Here is a 17,986-nt window from a genome sequence, read left to right on the forward strand (position 1 = left end):
GATTGTTGTCTGACTTGTAGAAAATGCAGGTTGAAGAATATGATGCCATCCCAATGCAGTGAGGTGCCTTGCTGGGGGGTATTCTAGGAAGCATGTTTAAACTCCCCTGACTTTAACCCTGAACTCTGGCTGAAATCCTCCTGAACTTGCTTGCTCTGGGTCTGTCGGTTCCAAAACACCGGATAGGAGTTGGCGTAATTACGCTCGACTTGGTAACCCTGGGTTAATGCGCGTGCACGGCGAGTACATAAAGACACTCTCAATGGATCGCCGATTTCCAGAGTCACCATGGAAACGCGTGGAGAAAAAAAAGAGAGCGCTATACTTCAGTGATACAGAGTCTGAGATTGTAATGACGGCGTATGAAGATTATACGTCCATCAAAAAAGTAACACGGCTGCATCATCAGCAAAAGAGAGTTTCTGCTTGGAGAAAAAGAACGGACAAAGTAAACGCACGAGTTTCTGATCTTATTTCCAATTACGTTATGATATATACACACAACCTATAAAACTTAAATGAATTGATTCAATTGGTAAAGAGTAATTGAGTTAAATTATTCAGCCTAATATCTTATGTCTCAATAATTGTTTATACAACTCAAATTAACATATTTATCTAACAATGTAATTTTTTCCAATTCAATTAAATGTTTTTCCATCTTAATTTAATGTACTTCTTGAACTCTCATCTCATATATCTAATTTTATAGGGGTATTATGAAATTGAAAAACCAGTATGTCGGTTGGGTTTAATAATAATTTTTCCATCCGGTATTATGAGGGTTGTACAACTGTCTACCACATTCAATTTATGGAAACGGTAAAGTTATCCACATATTAACTGCAAATTTACGTTCTTTCATGTTGTTTGCCTTTTTTAAGAGCCACAGTCATATCTGCTCTAATAATGCAAACCAACACTCACTGGCCACTTAATTACATCTGTCCAACTGCTCATTCCAAAATGGTCAAGGCGATCTGCTTCAGTTCAAACCGAGCTTCAGAATGGGGAAGAAAGGTGATTTAAGCTACTTTGACCGTGGCGTTTGTGCTGGTGCCAGATGGGCTTAAATAATGCAAAGGAATTGTTTCAAAAAGAGAAAATATCCAAAACATGGCTGTCCTGTGGGCAGAGGTTAGAGGAGAATGGCCAGACTGGTTTCAGCTGATAAAAAGGCAACAGTGAACTCGTTACAACCGAGGTTAGCAGAAGTGCATCTCTGGATGCACAGCACGTCCAACCTTGAAGCAGATGGATTACAGTGGCGGAAGACCACACAGAGTGCCATCCTGCTTTGTATCAATGGTTCTGGAGGTGGTGTAATGTGTAGCGAATTTATTTGGGCCCCTTAGTACCAATTAAGCAAAGTGACAGCCTACAGGAATATTGTTGGTGACCACTTTATGACCACAGTGTAACCATCTTCGTTTGGCTACTTTCAATGAGGATACCGTGTTATTTCATAAAAGTGGAATCATCTCAGACCTGACCTAACCTGACAATCCCCTGTACTCAGGGGATCCTGGCTCTGCACCCTCGGGGGCGTGTCTAACCTAATTCCTCACTGACCGCGCAGGATTATGTGGCTGGAGGTGGGGCTGGTGTGCCCCACGGTCTCCTTGCCGCACTGTTCACCTAGTACGTCCACACCTAGGAGAGGGTCTGGGGACTGGGTTACCACAAGCCATCTTCTTTTGGAAGGAGTAATTGGGTGATTGGATGAAGCTGTTGGTGGACGGAGGCATCCATTTTGCCCCTTTACACTAATTTTAACTGCACCCTCTTATTATATGACATCCATGTACACACCAAGGGGATGGTGGTCACGTTGAATCCTGTCTTCCGCAATGACTTCGGTGGCTTGTCAGCCCAAGTTGGATTGGCCACCAACCGGTACAGGGGTGGCTGGGTGTTCGGAGGGATTCTGTAATCCTGATCTGCCTCACTTTCTGTCAGTGGTCTAATATAAAATATAAGATCATTGCTTGGAAGATCAAAAGGCTTTTATAATTTCAAGATATCTTTTTTATGAAGCTGGTCTGAGAACAGCCAGGGCCAACCTGTCACGAGGCATCAGGCTGGCCAAGAAGGAGCACTCCAGGAGGATGGCTGCCCGCTTCAGTGACAGTGGTGACACCAGGAACCTGTGGCGGGGCATCCAGACCATCACGGATTACAAGCCCGCCCCACAGGCCTGCGACTATTCAACCCCTCTGCTGGACCAGCTAAACACCTTCTTTGCCCGCTTCGAGGCAGACAACAGCATCCCGGCACAGAAGACTCCTCCCCCTCCCAGTGACCTGGTGCTGATGCTATCACAGAACAGCGTGAGGCGCTCACTGGGAAGGATTAAGCCACAGAGAGCCCCAGGACCTGACAACATTCCATGCTGTGTCCTGAGGAACTGTGCTGATGAACTGACAGATGTCATCACCGACATCTTCAACCTCTCACTGAGCCAGGCTGTTGTCCCGTCATGCTTTAAAGCCACCACCATCATCCCAGTCCCAAAGAAGTCCTCTCCCTCCTGCTACAATGACTACCGCCCAATCGCTCTCACCCCCATTCTCATGAAGTGCTTTGAGCGGCTGGTCATGCAGCACATCAAGTTCACCCTCCCCCCCACTCTGGACCCCTACCAGTTTGCATACCGGTCTAACCGTTCGACCGATGATGCCATCTCTACAGCCCTCCACTCAGCCCTCACTCACCTGGAAACAAAAGACTCTCATGTCAGAATGCTGTTCATTGACTTCAGCTCCGCCTTTGATACAGTCATCCCCCAGCAGCTCATCTACAAGCTAGACCAGCTAGGACTCAACACCTCCCTGTGTAACTGGCTGCTGGACTTTCTGACAGGGAGACCACAGGGAGTCCGTGTTGGCAACAACACCTCCAGCACCATCACAATTAACACAGGGGTCCCCCAAGGATGTGTGCTGAGCCCCCTTCTCTTCACTCTGCTGACTTACGACTGCACCCCAACATCAAGCTCCAACCTCTTCATCAAGTTTGCGGATGACACAACAGTGGTGGGTCTCATCAACAACAACGACGACGAGACCCCCTACAGGAGTGAGGTGAACAGGCTGGCTCTGTGGTGCAAAGACAACAATCTCCACCTGAATGTGGAGAAGACAAAGGAGATGGTTGTGGACTTCCGGAGAACTCCCACCCAGCATGCTCCACTGATCGTCAATGGTGCTGCTGTGGAAAGGGTGAGCTGCACCAAGTTCCTGGGGGTGCACATCTCCGACGACCTGTCTTGGAACCACAACACTACATCACTGGCCAAAAAATCCCAACAACGCCTGTACTTCCTCCGCAAACTGAAGAGGGCCAGAGCTCCTCCCCCCATCATGCAGACCTTTTACAGGGGCGCCATCGAGAGCTTCCTGACCAGCTGCATCACCGTGTGGTACGGAGCCTGCAACGCGTCCTGCCGGAAGACTGCAGCACATTGTGAAAACAGCTGAGAAGATCGTTGGTGTCCCTCTTACTGGCCTCTCGGACATTTATCGCTCCCGCCTCACCCGCAAAGCCATCAGGATTACAAGGGACCCCTCACACCCATCCCAGAGACACTTTAACCTGCTGCCATCTGGGAGGAGGCTGCAAAGTATGCAGGCCAGAACCAGCAGACTCAAGGACAGTTTCCTCCATCAGGCAATAAGGACACTCAACTCCCTCCCTGCCCTCCGCCCCCTGGCCCCTCCACTCCATCCTACCAGCTCTCATTGAAAACTTCACACCATTTCCGAATATCATCATCACCAAAGACTGCCATCACTGACTCATCCACTTACTGTTCTCAGCACTGACGTCACTTTAAACTGCCACTTTAAACATGCCACTGTTCTTTAGCACTGTTTAGACTATTGTTATTCTTCCTACTATGACTGTCTTTTTATCTATTTTTAAGTCGTTTATTTATTATTTTATGTGCTGCTTGCACTGTGGGGTGAGAGGAAAGCAATTTCATCTGTGCTGTATGTCTTATGGATGCAGCATACTTGACAATAAAGCTGACTTTGACTTTGACTTTTATTTAATTATGCCTTTTCATTTTTAGAAAGTGTGACTCAAAGCAGTGGTTTTCAACCAGTGTGCTGTGGGAAATTATTTAATTTAATTAATCTGGTTTAAAAAATAGACTACAATATCAGCTCTGTGTTCACGCACTCCATGATAGAAGCAAAAACATATTTCAAAAACTTTTTTCACAAATAACTGCCTTCAAATTTACCAAAAAATATAACTTCAAAACAGAACAAACCAAACTGCAGTATTTTGAAGTGGGCAGTAATGTTGTGCTTCTGAACTAACTGTTAATTAAACTTCACAGTTTTATGACGTTAAATTTTTGATGTACAGCATCTTGTTCATATTTTAATTTTGTTAAACCATTTTATAAATAGGATGGTGATAATGATGATGGTGATGATGATGATGATGATGATGATGATGATGATGATGATGATGATGATGATGATGACGATGATGATGATGATAAAGAGTTTACACTCTGACCACTTGAAAATTTAGAAGACATTGGCTAACTGCTTAGCTAACTGTTTTGAGAACAAATTTGAAATTTGTTAGACCGTTTCAATTAAAACTTTTTTTTTAAGTTTCTTTGTGCAAAATGTACATTTGCTAAGAAATTAAGACAAAAGATTAACACTGCACAATTCTAAGAACATGTTAAATAACAGACCCAGCCTATCTCAAACTATGTTGGTGCTATTTGTTTGTTTGTTTTTTACTGAAAAATTAGTAACCAACAAACTGGTTAAAGGTTAAGTCACAATCACGGGTTTTTGTCTGCAGGAGCGACCTCCAAAAACAGCTGCAGAAACAGAGTCATCTTTCTGAGCGGACCAGGGAGCAGCTTGAAATGGATCAAAGGTATGTAGATTATAGCACCGCTTGATATAAACAAAGCTACATAAAGGTATTCAATCTGAGGATTGTCTAAAATGGGAGCCAAAACCAGAAAAATTGCCACAAGGAGGACCAGTATCGGGATCATTATTGGAACCTGAGAAGTAAAGAGACAATCATTACTACAGTTTCTGAATACAATAAGGTCAAAACTAGATTTTTTAAACACTCACGCTGAATGGTCGAGGGATATTTTTCATTTTGATTTTCAGGTAAATTAGCCCTCCCAAAGTGATGCCGTAGAAAAACCAGGCTGTGAAACTGAAGCAGAATTGAACAGACCAGTAAGAGAAAAACAAAAAGGTGGTGGTTTAAATATAAAATTAAAGCCGCAAGGGGCGTTGTATGGCCCGCAGTAGCAACCCGCACCCACCGCCCGGCTCTACGCACCACCGCTGGGCTTCGCTGCCCACTTCTACTCAGCAACGCCGCCATTGCAGCCCACCTTCAATCAAGGCTGGTAAAAAATGCATATGCTAATAATGCAAATTTTTAGTAGTTTTGCTAATGTAGCTAAAAGTGCAAGCATTGCGATCGGCATCATTAACTGACTCAGAAAAACACTTTGCTTCATTGGTGAGGGCTACATATTATAAGTTCATAGAAAATCCACCTTTATCAAAATAGCGACTTTTCTGTTGATTTTATCTCCATAGCAACCATTTTATATTTTCATTGCCTTGGGATGACGAACAGATAGACGTCAGTTGCTTTCCAAGCCCACATTCCTTTATTGATCTTGTCGTCTGTAACATAGTTTTGTTCAGCTTGGGCCAAGGAATTGCATATTTCATTTTCATTACATTCCGATACAGAATGTGCGAGCTAGCTAAGATCGCAACGGTTGCGAATTTGCCACGCGCCGTTCAAAATTTACAACTTCTAATTGCAACATTTTGTCCGCAGCACCTTGCTATGGATGTCTGAGAATTTATGAGGCAATCGCTAAAAATCCCTAGGAGAAGTTTTCGTTTGTATGTGGCCCTAAAGGGGCTTTTTAAAAAAAAGCACGATGGCCAAAGGTCAACCACACTTCTGTGGTGTATGCAGGATTTTCGGCCCATTCCTTTTTTTTTACGGTATCCCTTGCCGTGATGTCATCGTCTTCGGGGGGATGAAGTTGACTTTGTGGAAAATTAATTTCAATTTATCCCAGGTGTGTGGACATTTTGGTGACCTTTCGAGTATGCGGTGGGGGTCACATTTTTGCTGAAAGGCGCCGAAATCGTTCCAACAGTGAAAACAATATGGTCCCTGCAGTCAGTGACTGCTGCTGTGGGCCATAAAAATAGAAGCAGAGATATGTCACCTGAAGTAGTTCACAATACTCTGAAAGTCTCCAGGGATTAGGACCACTAGAGAAATTACAGTGGTTAAGATCAGCGCTGGAGATGGAGTTAGTCGGTTGACATGAGCCATGGACAGAATTTCCGGCTACAAAACAAACAGTCTCAGATTAAATCTTCTGTGACCTTATTTTAATCAATGCTGCTTAATCAAATGACAAAACAAACAAAAACATTTAAGCCTACCATGTGCCCTTCCCTGGCAGCTACAAAGCAAACACGACCTCCACTGAAGAAGGTCCCATTTAAAGAACCAAAAGCAGATAAAGCCGCAGCCACGGACATAATCCAACCCCAACTGCCTAACACCTTATTCCTGTGAAGATCAGACAAATTTCATTATCCTTTTTTAAAATATAGTGTACAAGACTGACAAATTATTTTAATATGAATGCTTTTTTTCATTTTCTTTATTTTTACTGCTCGTGTATGTCTATAGAAGGAATAAAACAGGGAAACTGATTTCCTATGAAATGAAACAATCACACTGGGTACTTACCCCCAGGTTACAGCTACAGCAGTGGAGGTCATGAGCTCTTTTGGAGTTATAACTGCCAGGTAGCTCACATTCACCATCAGGTATAAAGCAGTTACCGAAGAAATCGCTATCAGCAGCGCTCTGGGAAGATTCACCTGCAAAAAAACATAAACATTAGATTAATTTTTTTATACTGTTTTCCCAGAAAGTGTAGAGCAGGGGTGTAGTTATAAATATAACTAAATGTAATGAAAAATAAATGTAACTACTCCTTGATGATAAATAATTCTTCATTTATTTATTATAACTTTTTAAAGTGACAATTACAGTTACATAGAAAACATACGTTTGCTTGTTACTCTAACGTAAATCCTTTTAAATTGTGTCCGCTTATTAAAACCCATAACTCCATTAATGACGGATGAAGCTGTCCAAGTGAATAAAGAAAAATAACATCAAACTGAGCTAGAAAGAACATTATAGTGTAACATTTGACAAAAAAAGGCTGCATACAGCCTTGCATCCTGATGGTTTGATGACAACAATTTGTCTGCATACACACACATAAGACCTGCAAACATTGAATAATTACAGCAGCTGCACATAAATGTAATAGACTACAAAAAACATTTATTATAAGACATTATAAAACTTTGTTGCTCTCGCGGGCCACGTAAAATGACATGGCGGGGCACATTTGGCCCCTGGGCCTTTAGTTTTACACATGTTGTGTAGAATGTGAGATCTGGCAAAATAACAATAATCTGTGATATTGATGAATCTCTAAGCTTTTTATTAACCATGCTTTTTCATATTTAGGTCAATGCACAATTTAAAAAAAGAGTGCACTTCTTTAACCCTTGTGCTATCCTAGGCATTTTAACATTGGGAGTTGAGTCATCTAGACCCACTAGACAGTGCGCTGAACCTTTTTTCTTCAATGATTTGTGATCTTCACTGGTGTCCATGGATTACGTGAAATCTTTCCACCTTTATCCACCTTTGTCATGGTAGGGAGAACACGTCAATGGAAGGGTTGGGTCATAGGATAGCACAAGGGTTAAGAGTAATTGTTTACTAAACACATTAAAGTTTGATTAACCTCGTTATGTCGTTCTGTTTCTTCATCCAGCAGTTAACAATAAACTGATCTGAGCAAAGCGTTGTTTGTGCCATTCTTCCTTCCTTACTGAGGAAGTAATATATCAGTTTGTGTTTTCTCAGTATATGTTATATTTAGACTTGATCTTCTGTCTCCTGATCCTGTCTCTGTTTGCCTGCTGCCTGCCCCGACCCTCTATTGTGATCATCCTGTTACTCTTCTGGCTGGCAGTAGTCGATAAATGCCTGCTGTTATCGACTACTGCCAGCCTGACCCTGATTTAGCTTTGTGGACTTTTAGCTGAGCTAACAAACCTGCTCCATTTGGAACCAGATGTCTGCCTGTTCTTGTGACTCTGGTAAAGGATAATATTAGTTCGGAAAATTACGTTTTTTTATGTACAATATATAGAAAATTATGATCAACCATGCATCTAATGAAAGAAATAAGAGACGATGGAGATACAGGCAGTCAAGTCGCAGAAAGTGAGAAGGATGACCCCAACTCATTGAGGTAAAAATGCCAATAGATGTCGTGATGCTGCATGCACACGGATGACATGCTACATCCGCATGTTATGCAGTGTGCCACTGTGTGTGACGATGCTTGATGAAAACAGAATGTCAGGAGATAAAGAGACTAATATATCAGTTTGTGTTTTCTTCCAACATGCAAAAATAATGTCTTGGTAATACTGTCACAATAATGTTTCTCCAGTTTGGGAATTTTCCATGGCTAAGTGTAATTGGTTTTCTAATTTAGGCCTAAAACTGTTCACTTGTGCAATCCTATGACCCAACCCTTACATTAGTGTGTTATCCCTTCCGTGACAAAGGTGGATAAAGGTGAAGAGGATTTCATGGAATCCATGGACACCAGTGAAGATCACAAATCATTGAAGAAAAAAGTTTAGCACACTGTCTTGTGTGGTCTAGATGACCCCACTCCCAATGTTAAAGTGCCTGGGATAGCACAAGGGATACTTACACAGAAATTGTTTTTAATTGTTTTTTAATATATTAAAACAAGAAAGGTTTATATGTTTACAGAAGTCTTAATTAAGGCTTTCTTAATTCATACATCAATGGGTTAAGATGTAGTTGCTTATTATGTCTACAGGCCCGAACAACCCAAAAACCTGCATAAATACATGAAAATTTGGGTTTATGAACTTTGTTTTGAGCAGATAAACATTTACCGACAAGCAAACTGTTTCCTACCTCAGGACGTTTCAGCTCCTCAGTAACATAATTTAGATTGTTCCATCCATCATAAGACCACAGTCCTTGGTATAATGCAATTCCGATGGAATTAATCCCCAAGTTTGTGTTTTCAAAGGTGTCTTTAAAGTTGTAATTGTGTCCTCTGACCAACATCACCAACCCTCCAATTATGATAACTGCCAAAGCTAGAACTTTAGCCAGCGTGAAAAACACTTGCACTGACATGGAAAAGCGAACATTCATGCTGTTAACAAGAGCTAAAGTTAAAATAGCAGCTGCAGCCACACATTTCAACAGCAAAACTGGAGGGGGGCATTCAGGATAAAAGGGTGCCAGCACATACCGAGCAAAACTCAGTGAAATGCCAACAATACCAGCAGGTCTGACAAATATTACAGAGCTGAAAACAAGCATGAAAGCAATGACAGGACCTGAAGTCCTGAGGATGTAGATGTATTCTCCTCCTGATTCTTCTATGACAGTGCCCAGCTCAGCATAACAGAAAGACACCGTTATGACCAGTAATCCGCAACATGCCCACACCAACAAACTGGCACCAGGGCTGCCGATACTACTTAGCACCGTCTGGGGGGACATGAAGATCCCGGATCCAATCATCGTCCCTCCTATGAGAGACACTGCTCCCATCAGCCCCACTTCCCGTTTCAGGCTGAGTTTATGCTCCTTGACATCCATATTTGTGGTAGTTCAGGACCATCTGCTGTCTAACACCTTCGGCTGCAGGGGTATTACTGTGGCCAAAGTCACAGTTGCACCAACACTTGTGGTTAATAATTATGTGACCAGTTCACATAGTTGTCAGGTCTGTTTTGCTTGACTACAGCAATCTAAGTCAGCTAATTCAGTAGATATGATTGACAGTTTCTGGAAAGTTTCCATTCATTTATGTCACTTTTATCAGCAATCATCAGACCTTGACCTCTCTATCTGTCAGTCTTATTGACGAACAGCTGATATCATCTCCCTAAGTTTTTGTTGTTTTAAGCATTGTTTTTTAGAGTAAATGCATTTAGATCAAACTTTTAAATTACAAGAGTATCTTTAACCCTTGTGCTATCCTATGACCCAACCCTTCCATTGACGTGTTCTCCCTACCATGACAAAGGTGGATAAAGGTGGAAAGATTTCACGTAATCCATGGACACCAGTGAAGATCACAAATCATTGAAGAAAAAAGGTTCAGCGCACTGTCTAGTGGGTCTAGATGACTCAACTCCCAATGTTAAAATGCCTAGGATAGCACAAGGGTTAATGAATTTTTGCACTCCGTGCCTTTTTTTCAGTCCTTTTTATTGTTATAAAAATGAGCACATCTGCCGGCTCAAACTTAGACATATGAGAGTTCAAGAAGTATAAGTAATTAAGATGATAAAAAGATTAATGGAGTAATGTGACATTTAGTTAGATAAATATGTAAATTTGAGTTGTATAAACAATTATTGAGTTTTATAGACGTAAGAAATTAGGTTGAATAAATTTAACTCAATTATTTGTTACCAATAGAAGTAATTCATTTAAGTTGGCAAAATTGTATAAGTTATATATATATGCGTCACAAGGAAAATGGAAATAAGATCAGAAATTTGTGCGTTTACTTTGTCTGTTGTTCTACTACAAGCAAAAACACTTTCTTTGGATGATGCAGCCGTTTTACTTTTTTGATGGGCGTATAATCTTCATACGCCGTCATTAATCTCCGAAAAAACTCTGTATCATTGAAGCTCTCTTTTTTTCTCTACGCGTTTCCATGTTGACTCCGGAAATCCATTGAGATCCATTGAGAATGTCTTTATATACTCAACGTGCACGTGCATTAACCCAGGTTTACCAAGTCGAGCGTAATTACGCCATCTCATATCCGCTTACTGAAATACCCCACTGGGGGTATTCTAGGAAGCATGTGTAACCCTTGTGCTATCTTAGATGACCCCACCCTCACATTGGCGTGTTCTCCCTACCATGACAAAGGTGGATAAAGGTGGAAAGACTTAATGGAATCCATGGACACCAGTGAAGATCACAAATCATCGAAGAAAAAAGGTTTAGCGCACTGTCTAGTGGGTCTAGATGACCCAACTCCCAATGTTAAAGCACAAGGGTTACACTACCCTGACTTTAACCCTGAACTCTGGCGGAAATCCGCCTGAATTTGCTTACTCTGGGTATGTCGGGTCCAGAAGACCGGATATGAGTTGGCGTGATTGCGCTCGACTTAGTAACCCTGGGTTAATGCACGTGCACGGCGAGTACATAAAGACATTCTCAATGGATCGCCGATTTCCGGAGTTACCATGGAAACGCATGGTGAAAAAAAGAGAGCGCCATAGTCCAGTGACTGAGACGGAGTCAAAATGACGGCGTATGAAGATTATGCGCCCATCAAAAAAGTAACATGGCTCATCAGCAACAGAAAGAGTTTCTGCTTGGAGTAGTAGAACGGACTAGGTAAACGGACGAATTTCTATCTCATTTCCATTTTCATTGTGACGCATATATATATATAACTTATCCAATTTTCCCAAATTAAATGAATTACAGTGATCCCTTGATTATCGCGGGGGTTACGTTCCAAATAGAACCCGTGATAAGCAAAACCCGTGAAGTAGAAACCTTTATTTTTTTACAATTATTATACAATGAAATTCACTATTATACATTGAAAAGAAAGAACAAACCATTTAACAGGCTAAATCAATTGTTTTTTTAACAAATAAAAGTACTTTAGAAACGTTTTTTCAACAAATAACTTCTGTAGTGTGCTGTCAAATAATAATTTCAATCATCGATAAGAAAAGAAGGCTTTAAATTGCGGAGATTAGCCCCGCCCACCGCGACCCGAGTGGATTAAACGGAGGAAAATTTAAAATGATTATGAAAAAAATAAAAAAGTACAGTGGGACAGATAGTGACTCCGGTCTACTTTTTCACTGCTCTTCATACTGAGCCGCTGCATCCTGTGCAGCGTTTTTTCCTTCTGAAGCCCGCGGTGCAGCTGCAGGTGTGTTTGTTCGGGAGAGGAACATAGTGATAGGCAGTTGTCGCTCTTTTTTCTTCTTTGCTAAAGATCCTTATACACGGACATGCCACCATCGATTATGTTGGAGAACTGTAATGAACGGCTCATCAAAGGGTCCCATTCTTGAGCTACTCGCTGAGTGACTTTTTAGCCAATCAGAATGCAGAACACAATGCACAATCCAAATCCGTGAAGTAGCGAAACCGTGAAAAGTAAACCGTGATATAGCAAGGGATCACTGTACTTCTATTGGTAACAAGTAATTGAGTTAAATTTATTCAACCTAATTTCTTTCTTCTATAAAACTCAAGAATTGTTTATACAACTCAAATTTACATATTTATCTAACTAAATGTCATATTAATCCAATTCAATTAATATTTTTTCCATCTTAATTTATTGTAATTCTTGAAATCTCATATGTCTAAGTTTGAGCCGGCAGATATACACATTTTTATAACAATAAAAAGAAAAAAACAAATTTTCACAGTGAACAGTCTTCCATTTTTCAATTTTCCGACAGCATCATTACAACATAACACACATGGGGTGCTATATAAACTCATCATCCTCTTCTCTGTCTGACTCATGGTGCAGAGACTTAAGCATAGTTGGACAAAATAACTCGGCAAAACACTGTAAAACAGCTAAACAACTAAACACATTTGGTCAAAAACCCACACTTAAACCCAAATACGTCCAGACAGGCAAATGGAATAGTATCCCAGAATCCCTTGCGGTGCTGGGTTTTTTTCCAGGAAGTGGGTTATGCTAACCCCCACAATAAGTTTGAGGCTAAGGAAGTTGATAACCTCAGCTTTCGGTTCCAGAAATGGAGGTATGTTTCAGGGTATGTCAAGTTGCCATGGCAACTCATGCTCTGAACATAACCTGGTCTGGAGCAGGTTTAGTTGAACTTTAGTTTGTTTTCAGAGAGGTGAAGCAGCATGACGTGTCCATTTGAAGATAATTTAGTGGATGAAGAAGCTCAGATAATACTTTTTTCACCATGAGAGGGTGAGAAGACCACATATGGATGTTGGAAAGATAAACTTTGTTGATCTAACTTAATTATTTGCTTCAGTTAAGATAATTAAAAATTAAAGCCGCAAGCGGCGTTGTATGGCCCACAGACGCAACCCGCCTTCCACGCCCAACTCTAGCACCACTGCAGCCCTCACCGCCCTCACCGCCCACCTTTGACGAGGGCTAGTCAAAGCTGCATATGCTAATAATGCTAACTATGCTAATTTTGCTAGCTATGCCAATGTGTCTTAAAGTGCTAGCATTGTGATCAGCATCATTGACTGACTCAGAAAAACACATTCCTCAAGATGCTAATAATGCTAACAATGCTACCTATGCTAAAGTGGCTAAAAGTGCTAGTATAGCGATCAGCATCATCAACTGACTCAGAAAAACACATTACCTAAAATGCTAATTATGCTAACTATGCTAGCTATGCTAACTATGCTAGCTATGCTAACGTGGCTCGAAGGGCTAGCTTAGCGATCAACATCATCAACTGACTCAGAAAAACACATTGCTCCATTGGTGAGAGCTATATGTCATAAGTTGGTAAAAAATCCACTTTTTTCAAAATGGCGTCTTTTCTGTTAATTTTATCTCCATAGCAACCATTTTGTGTTTTGGTCACCTTTTGATGACGAACAGATCGATGTCAGTTTCAGACAAATCGGAAAAATAAACTTTTTGTTGTCCTTAGCAACAGTGGTTTTATGCTAACCACGCCCACATTCCTTTTATGTCCATTTCCAGTCTTTTTCAATGTATTCAGTTTCAGGCATGGATGCATGCATTCAATTTTCACTGTATTGTATTGAAATGCATGGGAGTTATAACAGTGCGCCACTTTGCTAGCTTGCCACATACACGCCGTTCAAAATCTACAACTTCTAATTCCAACATTTTTTCCACATTAGCTTGCCATTGATTCCCAAAAAGTTTCAAGACGATCGATGAAAATTCCAACGACAAGTTTACGTTTGAATCCGGTGGTAAAGGTGTTTTTTATAGAAAATTCAAGATGGCTGCCTTTTCCCGAGGTCATAGGTCGACGAAACTCCAGAGGTGATTGTAGACTTACGCTAGGGACAAGCGAGTCAAATTTCGTCAAAATCGCTCGAAAAAAAGTTCCTTTTTCCATACTGTGTAAAATCGCGAAAATCTCAAAATGGCAGATTTTGGCACAAAATGGCAGCCAAACCATAGGTCGTGTCACTTACACGTAATGATTTGTCCGCATCACCTTGCTATGAATGCCTAAGAAGTTACGAGACAATGGCAAAAAATCCCTAGGACGAGTTTTCGTTTGTATGTGGCGCTAAAGGGGCTTTTTTAAAAAAAAGCAGGATGGAGGCCTTTTCCCAAAGTCAAAGGTCAACGACACTTCTGTGCTGTTTGTAGACTGGAGCTGGCAGCAAGTGTGTGCAATAGACCTTTTTCGCAAAAAACCGGAAACACGTCAGCAACGTGTAAACTTAGTTCCGGTTTGTGCTTCGCTGGCGGAGAATGGCAGAGCCTAGAGTGTTTTCGAAGAGTCTGGGTTGTGTTCCGAAGGTCATCAGCGCCGATGTGATGAATAGTGTGAAGATGCATTCGTCCACTAAAGGAAACAAATTGGACAAGGGATATAAATTCGTCCACGAAGAGTTTATCCACCATTACCAAGGTAAGCTTCAGCTAGCTTAGCCATAGCCGCATCACCGGTAACTCTGTGTGTTTGTTTACGTCAACTGTAAATCCTGGTGTTATTTGTAATATAAGGTATAACACATCGCAGTGAATATGTGGTGTGTATGTTTAAGTGAAAAGGCATGAGAACACCCAAAAATTTGGTGAAGCTGTAAATAAGAAATGTTAAGTTGCCCGTTTGCGTCTTCATTCTTTTTGCTGCGGTTGCGGCACTTTCTTCACTTACTATTAGTATTATTTTTCTGAAAGTAGGGTGACCAGACGTCCTCTTTTCCTGGACATGTCCTCTTTTTTGATACTTATATACTAAAATAACATTGAACATAGATGAAATGCAATCATATTTGCTTTATGTATGCAGCTCTGCACACCAATTACTCTAAATGAAATATCTCACAAACTCACTTCACTCCTCTTTTTTACTAACTCAAATCTGGTCACCCTACTGACAGTTATAGTTTAGTGTTACATTGATGTAGCAACATAAGTATGTCTTAATTGTAACCTATTTAATTTATTGTGGTTAGATATCACTGGATGGATGCAGAAAGTGCCAACCTGAAAGCTTTCTCCTGCAGTTGTGCAGCTGGTAAAGGATTCTGCAATGACATCCTTTTGCCATCCTGTTCCAGACCGCACATTATTCACAGCTGGGTCAGCAGGCTGCTCCCCCTCCTGGCCTGCACGAGTGGCTTGCAAAGATGGCACAGACCAAGAGCACAGGTGGGTTTGTGATCAAATTATCATTATGATTTAAGAATGGATCTGTATCCATAACAACTATAAATTATTATAAAAACACCCCCAGTAGTGACTACAGACTGTAATTGCTTTTTGCCTTTTATTTATAAGGGAATCCATCCTGAACCGGTTAGTGAGCTGGTGGTGCAAAAGCCCAAAACAGTTGGCAGGGACGGTCTGAGGTCCACACTGTACAAGGCATATACAGGTGAATAATTTAACTTTTTGTTGCTTTGTGAGAGCAAGTTAAGTTTTTTTTCTTGATGTTATGACTAACCAAATTATGGTTACAGCAGATATAATGAATTAAATTTAAATGTAGTTATGCACTTATGTCTAACTTTTGTGTGTTGTGTTTCTGTTGTGTAGGACCACAGCCAGATCCATATATGATGGCATCTGGAAGCAGATTATGCCAGATGCAGCCCCAACCTCTCAAGGCTGTGTTGGATGGGTTTCTGAGATGGAATGAAAGAGAACTTGGATATATATTATAGCAAATGCATGAATGCATACCTTAAATTACACTTATCTTGTCTTTAACAATCAGTTCAGCCTTCTGTCTTACTGTTGATCTGTAATGTTATTTTTTATTGTAAATCTTTGATGTTATTTGTGTTGTGATTAATCAGTTGTTGTTACGCATACCAAAAAATTAAATGAGGCACAATTTTGACCAAAATTGTTTTATTCATCTAATTTTTTTGTGAAGTCAAAGTCACATTTCAACAGAAAAATATTACGAATATAACAATTACATATATATTTTTTTATAGTATATTTATTGTGATTTTCAAAGCTTTAAACAACATCACACAAAAGGAACATTCAAATCTGGCATTAAAAGTAATATTGAAATATGCATACACACAAAAAAAAAAAAAAGGGACACTTAAATCAGCAGTGAGATGTCTTTACACACACACTTAAGTCATTGTTTAGCATTGAATGGGCTTGGAAAAAACTTATATAGGGATTCCACAAGAGTTTGAAGGTTTTTTCTTTTTTTTAACAATATATGTCAACCTTTCCAAAGCTAGACATGTCATCAATTCTTTTGTCCACATTGTAATCGAGGGTGTGTCCATACTCCTCCACAACATTGCAATAATTGTTCTTGCTTGTAAAAGCCCAAAGTCGATGAGCAATGATTGTTTCTGTGTTACGACAAAGTGTTGAGGGTATATACCTAACACACATAATCTAGAACACAACGGAACATTATTTCCAATTATATGACCAATATATCCAGTTACACTCTTCCAAAAGCATTGGATCACTGGGCATTCCCATAAGCAGTGGATTAAAGTTCCTTTATCCACTTTGCACTTAACACATATGTCTGGAATGTCTGGGAATATGTGGTTGAGTCTACTAGGTGTAAGGTATGTGCCATTTATATTGCAGCAGCTTAAATTTGGTGTTGACTGATTGTGTCTGAGCTTTCAAACAAGCCGTTTCCCATTCATCTTCAGAGATGTCTTCTGATATGTCGATTTTCCACGCTTCTAGCTTTTGTAAAGAAGATTCTTTTGAATGTGTTAAAAGCAGATTGTAAAACAAAGAAATCTGTCCTTTTCCCTCTATGCAAGATTTTATTAATTCTTCAATTTTTGAGAGTGGAGGTAAGGAAAGTTGTTTCTGTGCAGAATAAATGAAGTGTTTTATCTGTAAAAACTTAAAGAAATGTTATCTTGAGACATTATATTTCTCACACAGCTGACTAAATGACATTAGGTTGTTGGATGTGTAGAGGTCTGAAATTTTTTTAATACCCTTGGTGAACCATATCTTAAATCCACCATCTGCTCTGCCAGGTAGAAAGTTATTATTACCCCAGATAGGTGAGAATTGTGACAACACCGGTGTGTCTCCAACATATTTATGTGAAAAATTCCATATCTTAATTGAATTTTTAAGAAAAGTGTTCTTTGTTTGCCTAGTTAGCTTTGTAGGGCTAGCTGAATATAAATATAAATTGAGAGGAAGCTCAGATGTTGTATTTTGTTCAATAGTAACCCAAGATGGATGTGGGAGCCCTGAAAAATAGTACATGGTTAACCTTAATTGGGCTGACCAATAATATAGTTTTAAATTCGGGAGTTGGAGTCCTCCTTTTTTGTATGGTAAACACAGTAGCTTTGTTTTTAGTCTGGCTTTTTTGTAATTCCAAATGAATTGATTAAACAAACTATTAATGCATTGAAAAAAGGTCTCAAACTTTGACTTTGGAGTGCATTTTGGCCACAAAAATCAGTTTTTCATTCAAAAGTGTCAAAAACGCGTTTTCAGCTCAAAATAGCACTGTTTGGACTTTTCAACTTACAAGGTGACAAAAAATAACACGTTCTTCAACTGAAAATGAAAACTTTGACTTTGGAGTTCATTTTGGCCACA

General features: G+C 40.2%; 1 protein-coding gene across 1 annotated transcript; it reads right to left on the reverse strand.

Moving 5' to 3' along the window:
• Positions 1-4,205: 4,205 nt before the first annotated feature.
• On the reverse strand, positions 4,206-9,862 carry LOC101165530 (b(0,+)-type amino acid transporter 1). Its single transcript, XM_004084668.4, has 6 exons — positions 9,094-9,862; positions 6,793-6,926; positions 6,480-6,609; positions 6,257-6,381; positions 5,121-5,208; positions 4,206-5,044 (listed from the first exon to the last, which is right to left on the reverse strand). Exons 1-6 carry the CDS (start codon positions 9,790-9,792, stop codon positions 4,814-4,816), a joined length of 1,407 nt encoding a protein of 468 aa, XP_004084716.1. The 5' UTR covers positions 9,793-9,862; the 3' UTR covers positions 4,206-4,813.
• Between the last annotated feature and the right edge of the window lie 8,124 nt (positions 9,863-17,986).

This window comes from Oryzias latipes, chromosome 22, assembly GCF_002234675.1.
Source record: "Oryzias latipes chromosome 22, ASM223467v1".
NCBI classification, from domain to species: domain Eukaryota; kingdom Metazoa; phylum Chordata; class Actinopteri; order Beloniformes; family Adrianichthyidae; genus Oryzias; species Oryzias latipes.

Coding starts and splice junctions, on each gene's coding strand:
- LOC101165530 (XM_004084668.4), bottom strand. CDS start 9,792: ATGGATGTCAAGGAGCATAAACTCAGCCTGAAACGGGAAGTGGGGCTG. Junction 6,382..6,479: donor CTGCCAGGGAAGGGCACATG/GTAGGCTTAAAT, acceptor TTTGTTTTGTAG/CCGGAAATTCTGTCCATGGC. Junction 5,045..5,120: donor ATATCCCTCGACCATTCAGC/GTGAGTGTTTAA, acceptor TTTACTTCTCAG/GTTCCAATAATGATCCCGAT.